The 19,161-nt window shown below is 39.9% G+C and overlaps 1 protein-coding gene across 1 annotated transcript; it reads left to right on the top strand.

Moving 5' to 3' along the window:
- Positions 1-15,041: 15,041 nt before the first annotated feature.
- Positions 15,042-17,989, top strand: LOC141595802 (uncharacterized). The gene is made up of 3 exons (XM_074415767.1): positions 15,042-16,280; positions 16,396-16,590; positions 17,620-17,989. The coding sequence occupies exons 1-3, from the start codon at positions 15,120-15,122 to the stop codon at positions 17,839-17,841; spliced, it is 1,578 nt and encodes a 525-aa protein (XP_074271868.1). The 5' UTR covers positions 15,042-15,119; the 3' UTR covers positions 17,842-17,989.
- The last annotated feature ends 1,172 nt before the right edge of the window (positions 17,990-19,161 follow it).

Below are 19,161 nucleotides of genomic sequence, written 5' to 3'. Positions count from 1 at the left end.
GGATGTGAGGAGCCGATCGCCGCGTGTCATTCGACACGTGGTCAGACAGCCCCTCGATGCCTATGTCCTAGAGGTCCCGGTGCCGACTAAGCTAAAGTTGCCACCCATATCATACAAAGGAGAAGGCGACCTAACCGACCACACCGAGGCTTTCGAGTCTTACATGTCGGTATGGGAGCAACTCGATGAGATTTGGTGCCGAGTCTTCCCAACGACTCTGCATGGGATGGCACAAAGTTGGTACAAGGGGCTACCCGATGGGTCGGTATACTGTTATGCCGACCTAAGGGACACATTTTTGGCCCAGTATTCTTGCAACAAGAGGAGGGTCGTCGAGACATCGGACCTCCTGACTATCAGACAGGAGGGAGGCGAGTCTCTCCGGAGTTATGTGAAGAGGTTCGACGCCAAGATTCAGCAGATTCGTGAGCTGAACATCGAACTGGCGGCCTTCGCACTGATGAAAGGCCTCCCGAGAGGAAACTTAAAAAATGAGCTCATCAAGTGCGGCGGCCTGAACCTAGACTCCGCCAGGAAGATGGCCGACCAAGCCATAAAGGTGGAGGACTACCACAAAACCCCGGGTAGGCCCCCCGAGGTCGGGCACTCGAGAGAAAGAGCCGCCAGAGGACAACCCGGATGAAGGACGCCGTGACAATAATAGGTCACGGCCCGACAAACCGCCAGAAATGTAACTCGGCGGGCGCCGGGGAGTTCAGGACCGTACTACCAAAAGCGGTTCAATGGCCACACCCCCATGGTCGTATCCGCGCCGAGGTCTTCGCCCGAGCAAGAACGAGGGTCGAAGTGGGAAAGGCCTCCCAAGGCGAGGGGGACGGTGACACGAGCGATCGTGAGTACCACGGCCACACCGGTCACTTAATCGACAACCGCCGCATCTCGAAGAATGTCATTGAAGAGCTGATCCGGAAGGGGAGCCTCAGCAAGTATGTTGCCGGAGGCCAAAAGAAGGATACCGGCGGCTCAAATAAAAAGTCCGTCTTTGAACGGATAGGAGTAATCCATGTTGTCATCGGGGGCAACGAGAACGGTGGGTCTGCTCATGGGCACAAACGGCACCTGAACGAACTATATCAGGCCATCAACTTTGTGCCCAAAACAGCGATCCCCGCTTCCAACATCCCCGACATAATTATTGGGAAGAAGGACTACGAAGGAGTCATTGCCCCGCACAGCGACCCACTAGTAGTCCACTTGGACATATCCAACCACCTGGTCAAGAGGTGCCTGATTGACACAGGCGCCTACACGAACATTATGTTCAGGGAGTGCTTTCTCAACCTCGGTCTGAAGGTTTAGGACTTGAGCCCCTGCACCAATCCGTTGTACAGTTTTTCCGGGCCGGCCTGGTACCCCTGGGGTCAATCAGGCTGCCAGTGATGTTCGGCGAGGGGAATGCGGCTAAGAACGTCTTGTCTGAGTTCGTGGTCATTGACGGCTCGTCCGCCTACAACGTTCTCATAGGCCGAGTCACTCTGAGCGAGGCCGATGCAGTAATGTCCATCCGGGCCCTGACACTGATGTATGTTTCGGACCGGGGGGAAGTGCATAAACTCGTCTCAAAGGATGAGAAAGACGAAGTGGTCAACGTCCAGATATCTGCCAGAGGGTGCAACATGCAATCCCTCAAAGTGGCGAAGAAGTCAGAGAAGGGGAAGAGCCCATCCTTACAACAGGAGGGCGACCTCATGGATGCAACCGTCGGCATGGTCGAAGGAGCCGAGACCGAAGAAGTGGAAATTGACCCAGGGCACACCGTAACTATCGGTGTCAACCTGGAGCCAAAATTTAGAGCCGCTCTCCTAGACCTGCTGAGGAAGAACAAAGACGTCTTCGCTTACTCAGCAGCCGAGATGCCAGGCGTGAGTCGGGAGGTAATTGTTCACAAGCTGAACGTACTCTCCACCGCTCGCCCTGTCAAGCAGAAGATGAGGAACTCCTCAGCCGAGAAAGATGAAGCCATCAAAGCCGAGGTAGATAAATTACTAGCGGCGGGCTTTATCATGTCTTGTACTTATCCTGAGTGGTTAGCTAATGTTGTAATGGTGAAGAAATCATCGGGGGCGTGGAGGATGTGTGTAGATTTTACCAATCTTAATAAAGCGTGCCCCAAAGATTGCTATCCCTTGCCTCGAATAGATAGTTTAATCGATGCCACGGCAGGCTACACTATGTTGAGCCTGCTGGACGCCTTCTCAGGGTATCATCAGGTATTCATGGCCGAAGAAGACATGCCTAAATGCGCATTCATCACCGGTAACGGCACATACATGTATAAAATGATGCCGTTCGGTTTGAAGAACGCCGGCGCAACTTACACAAGACTGGTGGACAAAGTGTTCCAAAATCAAAAAGGGCGAAACATTGAGGCTTACGTCGACGATGCTATTGTAAAAAGCAAGTCTGACAGCGAGCACTTAGCCGATTTACACGAGACATTTTGTTCACTGAGGAAATACAAAATGAAACTTAACCCAATGAAATGCAACTTCGGTGTCCGGTCAGGTAAGTTCCTCGGCGTGCTTGTGCGCCGGGGGAATTGATGTCAATCCGAAAAAGTCCAAGCAATCCTGGACTGCCGGAGCCGAGGAATCGAAAAGAGGTTATGATGTTGATCGGGAGGATGGCGGCTCTAGCCCGTTTTATATCTCGGTCAACCGACAAGAGCACCCCATTCTTCAAAGTGTTGAAGGGAAATAAGGACTTGGTGGGGGAGGAACAGAGCACGCCTTTCAAGCAATCGAAAGCTCATCTTCAAACTCTCCCAACCCCGTCCAGGCCGATCTTTGGGGAGACGCTATATCTATACATAGCGATTACCTCGGCCACGGTCGATGCCGTGATCATCGAGAAGAAGACAAACAAAGAACACCCAATCTACTTTGTCGGCCCATACATTGTTGCCCGCCGAAAGGAATTACCCACTGATTGAAAAAGCAGCCTTTGCTGTCGTCGTTGCGGCAAGGAAACTGAAGCCTTACTTCGACGCGCATCCCGTGACGGTCTTAACCGACCAACCATTGGAGAAAGCATTGGAAAAATTTGAGCAATCCGGCAGGCTCATCAAATGGGCAGTAGAGCTATCCGATTTCGGCATTCAATACAAGCCGAGACCCTCGATAAAGGGACAGGCACTTGCAGATTTCCTGGCCGAGTGCACATATCAAGAAGAGCAAAACCCCGGAGTATGGGAAGTATACACCGACGGGTCCTCCACGGCGAACAGCTCAGGAGCCGGCATACTTATCATCAGCCCAAACGGGGACGAATTTGAGTACGCCTTGAAATTTACCTTCTCGGCCTCAAACAACGAATCTGAATACGAGGCGGTGATAACTGGAGTCGAGCTAGCTAGATCTGCCGGGGCGGAGCACATCATTTTGAAAACAGATTCACTTTTAGTGGCTAATCAAATTAGAGGAGAGTACGAGACTCGAGACGACGGGATGGTAAGATACCTGGAAAGGGTAAAAGCTGACACTTCAAAATTAAAATCTTTCCAGATACAATGCATTCCCAGGTCTGAGAACAACCGAGCCGACGCTCTCTCAAAGCTTGCCAGTTCAACCATCAAGAATGTCGGTCGAACCGTCTTTGGTGGACATCGGAATGCCAAAAGCATTACCGAGACCGTCGGCATGGTGGGCGACATAGAGGCCGAGACGACGTGGATGACTCCGATAATGAAGTACAAACCGATGAATGAATTACCGGGAGGACCGCAGTCTCTCACGAAGATAAAGAGGATCGCAGCAAGGTACTTGGTATTTGAAGGAGAATTATACAGAGGTCCGTGACAAGGCTACTCTTGAAATGTGTCGGCCACGGCCGACGCGGAGCTAATCTCGACAGAAATTCACGAAGGCATCTGTGGTCATCACATGGGGGCAAGAACACTAGCCCACAAAGCTCTCCGAGCCGGCTACTTCGGGCCCACCATGCTTGAGGATTCCAGAGCCAAAACCAAAAAGTGCAACAATTGTCAAATGCATGCTCCGGTGATACATGCACCTTCCCGAGACTGCGGTAGGTACTTAGTCCCCTTCCTTTTGCACAGTGGGGGATGGATCTACTAGGGCCATTTCCAACGACATCCGGAGGAAGAAAGTACTTGATTGTCGCCGTTGACTACTTTACCAAATGGGTTGAAGCGTAGCGGTACCGCCAAGACCACGGCGGCCGTAAGAAAGGTAACTGGGAAAATGTCATAACTCGTTTTGGGTTACCCCAAGTCATGGTATTTGACCACGGCCGAGAGTTTTGGAGTGACACAATAATGAACTGGTTGGAAGAACTTGGTATCAAATTTGCATACTCCTCCGTCTCCGCCACCCACGAGCAACGGACAAAGGCGGAGGCAGCCAATAAAACAATCCTCAACGGTTTGAAGAAGACAGTTGAAGACCTAAAGGGAAGATGGGCCGATGAACTACCCGGGGTCTTGTGGTCCCTGCGAACCACGGAGAAAGAAGCAACGGGGTACAGTCCATTCCACTTAGTCTACGGGTCCGAAGGGCCCCGCCAATTGAAGCAACGGTGCCGACATTCGAACGGCCACCTTTAACCCGGTTGAAAATGAGGAAGGTCCGAGAACCTCCCTAGACCTGGTCGAAGAAAGCCGAGACACAAAGACGCCTCAACTTGGCAGATACCAAAACCGAATGAGAAGAGCCTACACAACCGAAGAGTCCACAAAAGGGACTTAAAAGTAGGAGATCTAGTCCTAAGAAAGTCAGCCGCCACCAACAAAGGGAACATTCATGGTAAATTGACGGCTAACTGGGAAGGTCCCTACAAAGTGGTTGAAGAAATGAGGCCGGGTACATACCGGCTGACAGACATGGAGGGTGTGCCTTTGATGAGCCATTGGAACACTGACAATCTAAGGAAATACTTTGTATAGCGGCGGAGGTGTTCAAGACAACTGTTGGCACCCCGACGCGTGTTTATATCTAATAAAGAACCATCCAAGTTTTCCATCAAAGTGTTTATCCCCTCCGTAGTCATATCAAGATAGACGCCACGGCCCAAGCCGGGCAGTCACCCCAAGAAGTAGACGCCACGGCGATCCACAACCAGCTAGATTGATACTCGCGAAAGCGACCAACATGCCTTAGGAAGGTATAAGTACAGTTGAGACGCAATTCTAGCCGCCTCGGCCAACCGAAGGCCTGGCAGAGGAAGCAATCAATATGTCTACAGATACGAACGCTGTCGAGCCGTAACCTCTAGCCGCCTCGGCCAACCGAAGGCCTGGCAGGGGACACAACGGTCGATACGCTAACATGTTTACAACGGCGGTTGGAAACGCAAATCGGACGCCTCGGCCAGACCGAGAGTGAAAGAGGAAGCGACCAACATGCTAACATGTTTAAAGAAAAAAAACGTTAAACACAGTTGAGATACGCATTCTAGCTGCCTCGGCCAGGCCGAAGGTAAAAACGAAAAAGCGCTCAATTAATAACGCAAGAAGACAAGTGAAGGATTGTGATCAAAACCCCGGCCAAGCCGGGGGTCAATAAACAAGCTTTATTAAAAAATGATTACAAGTAAGGAGAATACAGACGACGGCCGTCTCCATAGGGATAAGCCAAAACACAACCTACCAAAGTTTTAAAAAAAACAAGGAAAAGAAAAGCAAAAGGTTACAGACATATCATTTGAAGCGCCAAAAGATGGCAGGGAGGAAAGGCTTAATAGTTGGCCCCCGAACAGCTGAAACTATCCGAGATGCCGGGTGAACCTGGTGACGACCGCCCGTCTCCCTATGCCTGCTGCTGCTTGCCATCAGCAACGTTAGCAGCATCGTCTTTGGTAGGCGACCCAGAAGCTGTCTTGGCAGCCTCAGCCTCAGCAGCCTCAGCTGCCTTCATTCTCTCAGCTTCCTCCTTGGTCGCCCTAGCCTTCTCAGCAAGGGACGCCTTCTCCGCGGCCTCCTCTTCCTCCTTCTTCACCCTCGCCTCCTCAGCGGCCTTCGCCTCCGCGGCCTTCTCCTTAGCTTCGAGCTTGTCATCGAGCAGCTCGTCAAATTTTTGCCACGGAAAGGAGCCATCAAGAGGAAAGAGCTCCCCAATCACTTCCCTGGCAGCTTCTTCGGCCAGGTCCCGGTATTGGGCGCACATGTTAGGAAGAATCTCGCGTTGGAGCGTCTCAATGTCCTCCTCCCTCTGGGCGATGATAACATCCTTATTCCGGACCACCTTCCCCACAGACGGCGCCAATTGTTCCGGGTGTAATTCCGAAGCAGCTATTTGTTACCACTCGTGGCTTGTAGAATGACGTCTTTGGTTGAATCCACACTTTAACCTAAACACCTCATAATCTGGTAATATCTTCCTTATCTCTCTACAACATATACTTCGCCAAGTAACACACAACTTATCTCTTTAAGTTCACTGACTTGAGCGTCGGAGTGAGTACGCTCGGCCAAAGCCGAGCCCTCAGTTTGTTCATTGTTTCAGGAGAGGCCGAAAGAAGGATTCAACCAAAGACGTCATTCTACAAGCCACGAGTGGTAACAAATAGCTGCTTCGGAATTACACCCGGAACATAATTGATTAATTATCGGCTGGGGTTAATTAGTTAGTGTCGCGAATTAGTATTATTGCCGACCGGATTAATGCTAAGAAAGGCTTACAATAATTAGGTAGAACGACTTAGTCATAGCGACTGCATGCTAAGTGCAGATCTAAAGGATATATAGTACCGACAAGACATATAGCCTTAGATAGTCAATCTATACGTGTTAGTTAATTGACCCTAAATACCCTAATTGATATTCATTGTGAACCGAAATCTCTAAGCTTGTTTTATATATTTAATATCGTCTTAATTTACAATCGTTTAGTTACTACAAACCGAATAAATCAACTTTGTGACCCAATAGTCTGGAATCTACTCATAAGTAATAAGTAGTTTGTCACGTTTCCTTGTGGTTCGACACCTGACTTCACTATCTGCATTTTTAGTGTCCGTTTGGGATTATTTTGATTGAGGTGATACGACTTTAACCTTATCACCAAACACTTAAACAAAAAGGTAGCTAGATTTTTTTTGGTAAAATAAGCTAGCTAAAATGCCGTCGGATGATAATTAACTTAGCTAGTATACCATCTTAATTAAAAATAATAAAAATATAATTAAAATTGAGGGTTTTTATATGATATTCTCGTGTTTTTACGAATTCAACATGGTATCTTCATTTTTTCAAAATATCATTGGTACCCTTAAATTTAATGAAAATATCTCAAAATATCCAAAATGCACTAATCTGCTTCTTTTATGAGTTTATTTTATGCACTTTTTTTAATCTTTTGGCAATAATTTGTCATACCATTAATATAAATATCGTTTACTCAATGATAAACAATTTTTTTTATATGTTATACTTATTAGTTGTTTATTTGAAAATTTGATATTTAGTAATTTGAGTATTTTAAGAACTATTTGCTGATTTAGGGATGTCAGTGATAATATTTAAATACAAGGGATACCACATGCGTAAAATTCGAAAAAATACAAGAGTACTACGTAAATATACCCTAAATTAACATAAAATGCAATTGGGTTTTTCTAACGTGTGCCCTAAGGGCACACGTTAATAAACCAATTAAGGAAAGATTCACGACATATTCTCATGATAAATGCAAATATAAACTTAGTTTTACCATAATTAGTAAGAATATCCTATAAATCTTTCCTTAATCGGTTTATTAGTTAGAAAAACCAGCGCTAAAAAAATTTGATCGTTTAAGAGTCCTTAGATAACTCCTAACTACTCCTTTTAATACGGAGTACATGATTGATCTCAAGCTTCCTTTATAGATAGATAGATAGATATTTAAATGGTGAATACGACATATATCGTAATATATTGTAGTATATAATATCTTTGTTTATTATGTAAACTTATTATTAGTTACCTATATATTCTTTACGGATGGTTCTAGAGTCTGTATATATGTTAGGGTTGTATCATTGTAACGCCCCGTAAATTTCGGACCGTTAATATGTTTCGAAAATAATTAATTAATCAAGTAAAATTTGACAATAATGTATTTAAAGTAAAAATAATTCAAAGAAATATAATTTTATTATATTTTGAAGAAAAGTATTTATTTTGATAGTTTGGAAATGTTTAAAAATAGTTTAAACCGTGTAAAATCTTTTATTTCGAAATAAGGGCGTATCGGGGGGAAAATGACAATTCGTTTGAACGTTGGGTAAACGAATTTGGAAATGGGTCGAATGAATACTCAATTTTATTGTAATCTCGTGTTTAAAGACTTTGGACTTGACGGAATTTGCATTTGACTTACGGATTTAATTATTTTTAACGAGTCTGGGGAGGAGGGAAGGTGACCTTCCCACATCGGTAGAAGAGGGGAACGAAGCATGGTTTATAACCATGTGGCTACCTCTTCCTAATGTGACGCGTTTTAAAGCCGTGAGGGGGTTGTGTCTCCCAGAGCGGACAATATCACGCTAGCAGGTTACCTTGGGCTGTTACAATCATACGTTTGATTCATTCAGTAATAATCAATTTGAATCAATCATCTTCATCTCCTCCGTTTCTTGTTTTTCACCCTCTTTTATTTAGGTAAATCATTTCCTCCCTTAACTGCGTTATTTACTGCAATTCATATATTATGTACAATATTATTACTGAATGAGAGGTAAGGAAAAAGCTAAGGTGAAAACCCGAAAGGGCATCTTCGGCAAAATGAAGGATTTAAAAAAAAAATTGAATAATACCAAAAAAAATGGAGAATAAGAAAGGAGCGATAAGGAGGGTCATGGAAAGAGGCTAGCTTTAGTATTTAATTTCTTTTTGAGTCACAAAAGTTTGCTTCAAATTGGTGGAATTGTGTTGGCTACTTGTGTTGTTGATTCTTAAGGGTGTTTGGCCAAACATGTAGCATGATCCTACATTGCATTGAGTGATAAGGGGGTGATATAAGTGGAGTAATGTGATGATTTAGGAGGTTGTCTAGACCACTTTGCTATCACCTTGGGATAAGGTGAGAGTGGTCATCTCATGATAGGTGATATAAGAAGGGTGGTTGTGATGTTGATGAGTCGGAGTTGGAGGTTTGTTGAGTCTTTGTGTGAGGGATGATATAAGAAGGGGGAGCGAGTGAAGAGTGTGTGCAAAAACTTTGAGTCTAGATTTTCTTTTTAATCGATGGATTGTCTAAGAGGGAGACATAAGAAGATCGTAGTGAGGGAAGAGTGGTCATTTACACCTACACTAACCTATGGACTTATGCAATTGCTTGTTTCGGGTTTTGCTCGGAACGAGCAAAAGTCTAAGTGTGAGGGTATTTGATAGTGTCATAAAGAGTCGAGTCAAGTGAGTGTTCTTAGCACCACTCATGTGTTTAATAATGGTGTTTAAGTATGTTTATGATAATAAGTGATTCTCTATTGTCGGGGCTATGATCGTGGTGTATTTGGACTTACTCGGGATTGACAAAGTGAACAAGATCATGTCCAAGTTATATCACAAGTCAAGGGGAGTCAAGAAGGACCTTTGAAGAAACAAGGACCAAGCAAATAGTCGGATTTTGGTAACGGAGTCCAGTGCAAAGCGCAGCCTGCGCCAGATTGCGCAGTCTGCGCAACCTGCGCCAACTCCAGGATCCTGCGCATTTCTGTTTTAAGCACGCGCTTAACTTAACAGTCCGTGTTTTGGGTTTACTTGAGATGACTTAACCTAGATAGGAGTGCAGCCCTATATATACCCCATGTTTTGAAGACCTAGATTATCATCTAATTAAGCAATAATCTCAAAACTTGTATGAGAAGAAAACTTGGTAATTTAGGAAGAACGTTGTAATCTTTTGACATTCAATGTTAATCTTTCTTCATTTTGTGGATTGTAACAAGATTATGGAAAGCTAAATCCTTCTTTACTTGGTGTAATTTCATTCAAAGTTTCCATCTTTAGTATTGTGAAACCCTCTAATCTCTCTTAATTTATCTAATATCCTTTCCTTGTGCTTAATTCCTTATGTTGAATGATGTTTATGTTTGGGTTGGCCATCCATGGTTATTGTTGTTCAACTATTGCAAATTCTAGAGAAATGGTTTAATCTATCTAGGATTGTTTGAAGCAAGTTTGTTGTATGTTGATTTGGTTTAAAGGATTCATATGACAAATAGGAAAGGTTATGTATTTTTCTCATTTGTATGGTTTAATCTTGTGAGGAATTGATCCTAGCTCCATCTTTTGGTTAAACTCTTAATGCTCATGCTTAGTCTCTTTTCATGGTTTAATAATTTGTTGTCTATGTTTGAAGGGTATGTGTAGATGGTTTAATTTGCATGTATCAACATCTTGGGATGGTAGTATTGGGGTAGATAATTTTGAGAGAGTAAAAAGGGTCAAGCTTTACTAATTGTTGGTTACTAAGAGGAAGTTATACCAAGTTCTCTTTAATATTGAATTTTCTTACCCACCAAGTGTTTGTTATATTGCTAGAAAAGATTGCAAATTTACCTTACATTCATGTTACCAATCAACTCAAACCCCTCTTTTGATATATGTTCATCTATTTGTTGGTCATTGTTAATAACCATTGTGCGTTTATAAACTTGCCATCAGAATCTTAATTAGTAGTAGAGTCTTGCTTAGTAGTCAATAGTATACAATTCAAGTTTTTAGTCTAAAAGTTCTTCACTTGGGATCGACCCTTACTTGCACTATATTGCTTTATCCATTAGAGTAATCTAGAGTATAGTTTGGCTTATAAATTATTAATTTGGTAGTTAATTCTAGTATTACGACACCTAGTTTTTACATATCACATGGATAACGAAAGTAAATAGAATAGGAAATATAAATAAAACAGAAAACTAAACATCTCTCATACCAATCTCGACAAGCTAACGATGTATGAAGCTTAAATGAAAGAGCATTACACAATGACAAACATACATAGATGATTTAACCAGCATGGCGGTCCAGACACAGTATTACACCGTCATACATGCATTTATTATTAGTTTAATTTTAGTACGTGTTGGGGTGCAAACCCATGTTCCACATCGGTAGAATAAAGATAAAATCTCATCTTTATAAGTGCCTACAAAATATAATAGTACGAGGCCTTTTGGGAATGAGCCCAAGCGTAAATCCGTGAGGGTTCGGTCCAAAGCGGACAATATCGTACTATTATCGGTTGTTGACACAGATACAGCAGAGGCCCAACACGGAGATATTCACGCTTCCGTACTAGTACGTAGCCTGAAAACAAGAGGAGTAGCTACTAATTAATTAAGAAGGGCATAGCTTGCCGAGGACTTAATTAATTAATAACATTAGGGATGAACAATTAGTAAGGACAGACGAAGGTGGGGAGGTTACAGGCATTGATGAGAATAACGAGCTCTTGCTCGTGCATTAGCAGCCACTTAGAAGGGTACAACATGGTGTCCCGGCTTGGAAACCTAACGTCACATTCACAAAAAAGTAAGCCTACCACCATCATTGCTGCAACTACCTTGGTGTTGGATTCCATTTTTCTTACGGATGACAATGTGATTAATTTTGTGTGTTTAGTTGTTTATTGCTTCGACTTAGTTTTGATGAACTACTCTTCTGCTGCTGCTTTTTATAGGGTTTTATCCAAGGGTAGCAATGTCATTAAATTTAACTACATGCCTCTTTAATTACCTCGATCTTCAATTCATAACTACCACTTTCATTATCATATACAGATTACTTGATGTCATTATAATCATTGGGTGGCATAGTTGCGTTATCCATGCAAGGTTGCCGTTGCGTATAAGTCAACTAAAAAGGCAAGGTTTGCTGAATTTGTACATGCCCTAGCCAAATTACATTGATTTAACTTTTAGGTAATGTTATGTAAGTACTCCGTCCGTCTCGATTAATTGTTGTCTATTGATTTTGACACAAAGACCAGGGAAAGAGGAGTGATCCAATTCTAAAATGACAAGTAGACCAAATTGAGTGTGAAGGATCAAATTACTCATCAAATGCAATTCTAAAATAGAAATGACAACAATTGACTGAGACACCCTTAAATGAAATATAGGACAACAAATGACCGAGGCGGAGGAGCATAAGATAGCCAGATTTTATAAAACATCACAAGATATTAAGTAGCATAAGTATGTCTCACTTAGGACGGATATATCCGTTTTAAGAATTATATGATGGTGAGGTCTCTTCTCATTTGTGTGTGAAAGATATTGTGGCACATTGCTAAGTAAGTGGACTACTCCCCTTATCAATAATTGGTTTTAAGATGGAAGCTCATGACTTGCTTGTGATCTAAGCCGGTCTCATGCACCTATTTCTATACGCCAATTACAAGAACTCAACATGTGGTGACGGTGCTCGAGATGACGAGGAGTAGCATAGTGGTTGTGAAGCAGCACCACCACTAGCTGGACTCTTACCCTTGGTTGACCAGAGATACGTAGTATCATGGTTGGCCCGCATAGTGCGGGGTTGCATCGGGTGCGGAGCAGCACCAAGTGAAGGGAGTTTCAGCACACATATGTGAAAGGGGGAGATTTGCTAAGCTCTACTCTCATATGTGTGGGGGGTATTGTCCCACATTGGTAGAAAAATTTGATGGGATTGCTTATAAGTAAGTAGGCTACTCCTTTTATCACCAATTGATTTGAAGAGTGAACCTCACTTGCTTGTGCTCCGATCTCATGCACCTTTTTCTGTAAGCCTGATGGAGATCAGAACTCAACATGTAGGTTTTTAATGTGTCTTTTAAGAGCACATGCATGTATGATAAACCTTATTTATTAAATGTTACCCTTGTTTGCCTTTTATTTCAGGTAGTTATTTGGTTGAATAAGCTACTTGTCAAATGATGAGTCATAATTATATACACACTTATGCCTCCCCTTAGTTACTTTTGAGACAGTTTTGTATTATACTATGTTAATTATTTTCCGTTTATATTAGAAATGTCGACACTTCCGTCTTTTGGTGTTTTAATGTAGATTGGATGCATTTGTGGAGCAAAAGAGTAAAATGGAGCACCCCGGAGTCGGCAAGAGACAAAAACAAGAAGAGAAGAAGACACGAAGAAGCTGAAGTTGTTGGAGTGACTCGATCGAGTGTGTCAACACTCGATCAAGTATCTAGTCTGATGCACTTTTTATGAAACTTTCCTTAAATCGGTTTAATTAATTATTATGTAATAGTATAAATAGTAAACTCATACACAATAATTAGGTTATGTTTTTCACTATTCTAAATCCCTAGTTTAGTTTAGTTTAGTTTAGTTTAGCTTTCCTCTCTAAAATCTCTTTATATTGTTGCTTGCAAGATCGTTCATACCTTTAATCTTCCAATTAATCATTGTTCGGTATTTGTAATCTCTATTCTTATGTTTTCTTTAATTATGTTTATCGTTTTTCCTATTGTTATGCGTAGCTAATTCTTCATCTATTGTTGAAGGGGATAGATGAATTTTAATTAGGGTTATTTGAATTTATTAGCTGCTTAGATCGATTATCGCCTATTATTTGTTTATCAATCTAATTGATTAATTACCGGCTGGGGTTAATTAGTTAGTGTCGCGAATTAGTATTATTGCCGACCGGATTAATGCTAAGAAAGGCTTACAATAATTAGGTATAACGACTTAGTCATAGCGACTGCATGCTAAGTGCAGATCTAAGGGATATATAGTACCGACAAGACATATAGCCTTAGATAGTCAATCTATACATGTTAGTTAATTGACCCTAAATACCCTAATTGATATTTATTGTGAACCGAAATCTCTAAACTTGTTTTATATATTTAATATCGTCTTAATTTACAATCGTTTAGTTACTACAAACCGAATAAATTAACTTTGTGACCCCATAGTCTGGAATCTACTCATAAGTAATAAGTAGTTTGTCACGTTTCCTTGTGGTTCGACACCTTCACTATCTGCATTTTTAGTGTCCGTTTGGGATTATTTTGATTGAGGTGATACGACTTTAACCTTATCACCAAACACTTAAACAAAAAGGTAGCTGGATTTTTTTTGCTAAAATTAGCTAGCTAAAATGCCGTCGGATGATAATTAACTTAGCTGGTATACCATCTTAATTAAAAATTATAAAAAAATGTAATTAAAATTGAGAGTTTTTATATGATATTCTCGTGTTTTTACGAATTCTACATGGTATCTTCATTTTTTCAAAATATCATTGGTACCATTAAATTTAATGAAAATATCTCAAAATATCCAAAATGCACTAATCTGCTTCTTTTATGAGTTTATTTTATGCACTTTTTTTAATCTTTTGGCAATAATTTGTCATACCATTAATATAAATATCGTTTACTCAATGATAAACAACTTTTTTTTTTATATAAGTTATACTTATATTAGTTGTTTATTTGAAAATTTGATATTTAGTAATTTGAGTATTTTAAGAACTATTTGCTGATTTAGGGATGTCAGTGATAATATTTAAGGGTTTTTCTAAAGTGTGTTCTTAGGGCACACGTTAATAAACCAATTAAGGAAAGATTCACAGCATAAACTTAGTTTATAAACTTAGTTTTACCATAATTAGTGAGAATATCCTATGAATCTTTCCATAATCGGTTTATTAATGTGTGCCCTAAGGGCACACGTTAGAAAAACCCTCGCTAAAAAAATTTGATCGTTTAAGAGTCCTTAGATAACTCCTAACTACTCCTTTTAATACGGAGTACATGATTGCTCTCAAGCTTCCTTTATAGATAGATACATAGATATAGATATAAAAATGGTGAATATTACGAGATATCGTAATATATTGTAGTATATATAATATCTTTGTTTATTATGTAAACTTATTATTAGTTACCTATATATTCTTTACGGATGGTTCTAGAGTCTGTATATATGTTAGGGTTGTATCATACGTTTGAATCAATCATCTTCATCTCCTCTGTTTCTTGTTTTTCATCCTCTTTTATTTAGGTAAATCATTTCCTCCCTTAACTGCATTATTTACTGCAATTCATATATTATGTACAATATTTGCTCGTTTCTCATTGACTCAGTTCTTGTGTCTGCAAATTAACCAGAAATTTGTATACCAAAATCACCATTATAATGAATAAGAAGGTTCATTTAGTAAAAGGGTTTGATAGAATATCTAGTTTACCAGAACCAATTAGGGCACACATACTTTCATTTCTGCCAACACGGAAAGCGGTTCGGATGAGCATTTTGTCAACCTCATGGCGTGCACTTTGGACTCAAATGTCGAGCTTAGATTTGAGATACTTCAATCTCCCAATATTATCCGCTTCTAGGAAGACGAAGACGAAGACGTCTATTACTAAAAACAAGAGGTTGTTGTACTACGACTTTATTGATCTAGCTTTTCAGTCGCTTATGATGCTTGAAAAGGTTAAGCTCTATGTCCCTCATTTTGGGTCTAGGTTAAAGCCTCGTGTCGATAATTGGGTTGCTCGCGCTTTTGGGTATCCACTTACAGAGTTTGACTTGCATTTGGAGTATCTATCAGATAAGGCATCTCGGTATTACTTACCAAAAATTGTTTTTGGGTCGAATTTGATTACCAAGTTAGAGTTGAGAAATTGTGGAATTAATGAATCCTGTTTGAGCGATATACACTTGCCTTCACTATGCAATTTAAGTCTTGCATGTGTAAGTATTAATGAGGAAGCAATGGGGATTTTAGTTGCTAATTGCCCTAATCTTGAGAATTTTAAATTCGATTATTGCGATGGTTTGAAGAGGCTTGAAATCTCGGGTCATGCTAAACTTAAGAAGATGGAAATTGCGCAATATGATCAATACCATTATGACCCATTATTTTCAATATCAATTGATTGCATAAATATGAAAGTGTTTAAAGCAATTGGTGCTCCTATATGCGATTCAGAATTGCATTCGCTTCTTGAAAACCTTCCAGCGCTTGAAAGATTAGAGTTTCATCAGTGTAATAAATTGCGGAATATTGAGATTTCGAGCCCTCATTTAGTTCATTTAGAGTTTGTCAAGTGTGAAAACTTGAGGAAAGCTAAAGTGAATGCTCCTAATCTAAAGTACCTAAAGTATTTTTACCATAGGGGAGTTTATTATCCGGTTCGATTTCCACTAATAGCTTTGACATCAAGGTTGAAGGAGGCTATCATTTCCTTGAGTCCTTGCCAAAAACAAGACAATTGGCAACAAGGTTTAGTTAAGTTCTTGGCAAAGTTGAGCCATTGTGAACGTTTGACGCTTATTATTAGTCGGAAAAAGGTAATCCAAGCACCATACATAGTACATACTCTTCCACTGCCTTTGATTTTCATTATTAATCCAAGTTTCTAAAATTAACATTATTTTGTTACTTTGATGTTTAATTGTAACAAAGGATCTTACAATTCCTCAAGAATTAAGGAACAATATTAGGCCTCCCCTGTTTGGCGTGAAGCATTTGGTGGTACAGCTTTGTAAATTGGGCTCCGTCCCCGTCAAGAAGCGTATTTCTGTGGACTTCGTCGAAGCTCTTCTTTGGCTTGCTCCTTGTCCACAAACCATATCCATATGTAGCCAAAAGTCGTTTGAGGTATTTCTGATGGTTGTTTCTGTTGCAGTTTTCCTTCTTTTTTAATATAATAATATGCTTCAGAAAAACTCAATCTTGTGATGACAACTGCATTACTGACTTGATTAGCATGAAGCCATGAACTAGAATGGTTGCCTGTGCGATCGGATTAAATCAATTTGTGATAAAATTGTTTCATTTCTAGTGATTACTTTCGTCAAAGCTACCACCTTCCCAAACCGACTTTCTAGTGATTACTTTCGTCAAAGCTCACACCCCTCAACCCAATAGCAACAGCACCCTACTCTTCAGTAAGTAGACTATAGAACCAGTTGTATTGGTTGTATAGTAAAGAATCCGAGCTTTATAATGAATTATTTGAGCTTAAACCTATACATTCCGAGCTTTATTAGAAAGAACTTGAGCTCCATTATAAAATATTGATTTTAAAAAATTATAATGAAATTCAAGAATAGTATATATAAGCTCAATTAGATTTTATTTTGACATAAAGAAATTTAAATATAAATCAAAAGTTATAAAAGCTCGAAAAAAATACACATAAACTCGATTAAATTTATGATGGTTGTACAATGCTCTTGTACAACAGGTTGTATAGTAATATTTGTGCTCTTATTACCCGCCGTTAATGATACAATGGTTCAAAGTAGCCCCTTAAACCACCACAATCCTTACAAAATTCACCCACCCACCAAAAACCAGCCCCTCTGTCTAACAAAATAACTACAATTTTCCTACTCTGTTGCAGTTTTCCTTCTTTTATAATATAATAATATGCTGCAGAAAAACTCAATATTACAACATTTTACATATATTATTCAATGGGAATAGGAAAATGAGATTTCTAGCATAAAATTAAGGCCAAAAACAAACAAAAAATAATTATTTCCGTTGTCAATGTCCGAGGACCCCATAATCTAAGGCATGGATCCGCCTCAATTATGTATCTATGTGATCAACTGAGTATGAACTTGTAAGTATTTGTAATTATGAGAAAAATGGTGATGTGAGTTTTTTGTTGGATGTCAGTTCAAGTATGAAAGTTTGTTGAAACGCCGGAAAAAGTGTGATTGTTGGAAATCGCTCCCTGTCAATTGTTGGCGACATTCCCTTAGCAAAGTATCAGTTGAGAACAAGTATGAAAGCAAAGATGATGTTGAACTATCAAATTTCTTTCGGAATGCCCGATTTGATGGGAAGTTAATAGAGTATTCTTTCAAGGATTCCATTTCAAAGAAGAACCAAAGTTGATGATTGTTGCTATAGTACAGGAGGCCAGAGGGACGTTCTTTTCCGTACTATTTTCATTTCATTTTGTGCGTTACATTATTCTGGTATTGCGACCGTATACTATGACTTCAGAAGCATACAATGAACTGTGAACAAGAATCTTTATATCACTAGCTTTTGAACCCGTGACCACACAGGAGATTTTCAAAATTGCATTATAAGTAATATCAAATCAGTTATGAACAATTATGACATAATTACATAGTAGTTTCAATAAGTAGATCGATTAGAACTTTACATTGCCTAACCAACCCGTTTTATCAAGGTCTGAACCGTAAAACTTGATCTGCAACTCATAGCTCGAAACACCTCAAAGTCACATAGATTTAGTAATATAAAGTCGACCATCACAATCTGGTATTACTTCGAAGATAAATTTATATGAAAATATAACGACATACATATATATATTTCTTAGTTACATTGTATTTTCTTGACCTCATCACATTTATGTGAAGGAGCTCGAAAACTTTACATCAAAATTCAAAATTTTATAACAAATCTAATTTTTTTTATTAAAAAAGATTAATACATAAAATCGAGTACAACTGTTTATACAATCCATTTACGGAGAAAATATGAAAGTAAGTGGAGGAAAGAAAAATGTTGACCAGAATACCCTTATTTGCTTATCAACCCATGCCATAATCAATCATTTACAATCTATAACATCCACCCGACACCACCCTACTCCGAATCTCCGATCCAAGCCTCATCGATCCTCATTATACTGCCACCTTCGACCTCCACCATTACTCCATGATGCCACATTTGACCTCCATCTTTCTTGCATGACACTCCTCTTCTGCCGTGGACTTCATAACTTCCTCACCCCTTTAAAAAAATCCTCACCCACTCTCCAAATTCACCATAAACTCACCCGAAAAATCTTGAAATAGAGTAATTTGTGTAACCCATTTGAAGTTTCAATAAGTGAATTTGTTTTTCATTTAGAAGACAACAATAAAGTAAAGATCAAATTATTACACCACCATATCAAACAAACTCATAGTAGTTTTTTTTCGTTATCAAAGAGATTACTTATTGACTTTCCTGTGTTTTATTTCTTCTATAGGGATTAGTTTTACTTAGGGACGACAATTTTACATGTGCTTGCTAAATTCATTTCCATCGAATTAAATGGAATGGATATATAACATGAAAACATATAAAAATATAAAAATGGATGAAAATTTGGTATAAATTGACGGTGAGTCAAGTGAAGCTGCATTAGAGGTTATTACTACTCCATAATAAAATAATCGACATTTCAAACCAAAT

The sequence above is a fragment of the Silene latifolia genome, chromosome 8 (assembly GCF_048544455.1).
Source record: "Silene latifolia isolate original U9 population chromosome 8, ASM4854445v1, whole genome shotgun sequence".
In the NCBI taxonomy this organism is placed as follows: Eukaryota; Viridiplantae; Streptophyta; class Magnoliopsida; order Caryophyllales; family Caryophyllaceae; genus Silene; species Silene latifolia.
This window is presented reverse-complemented; position numbering and strand designations above follow the sequence as displayed.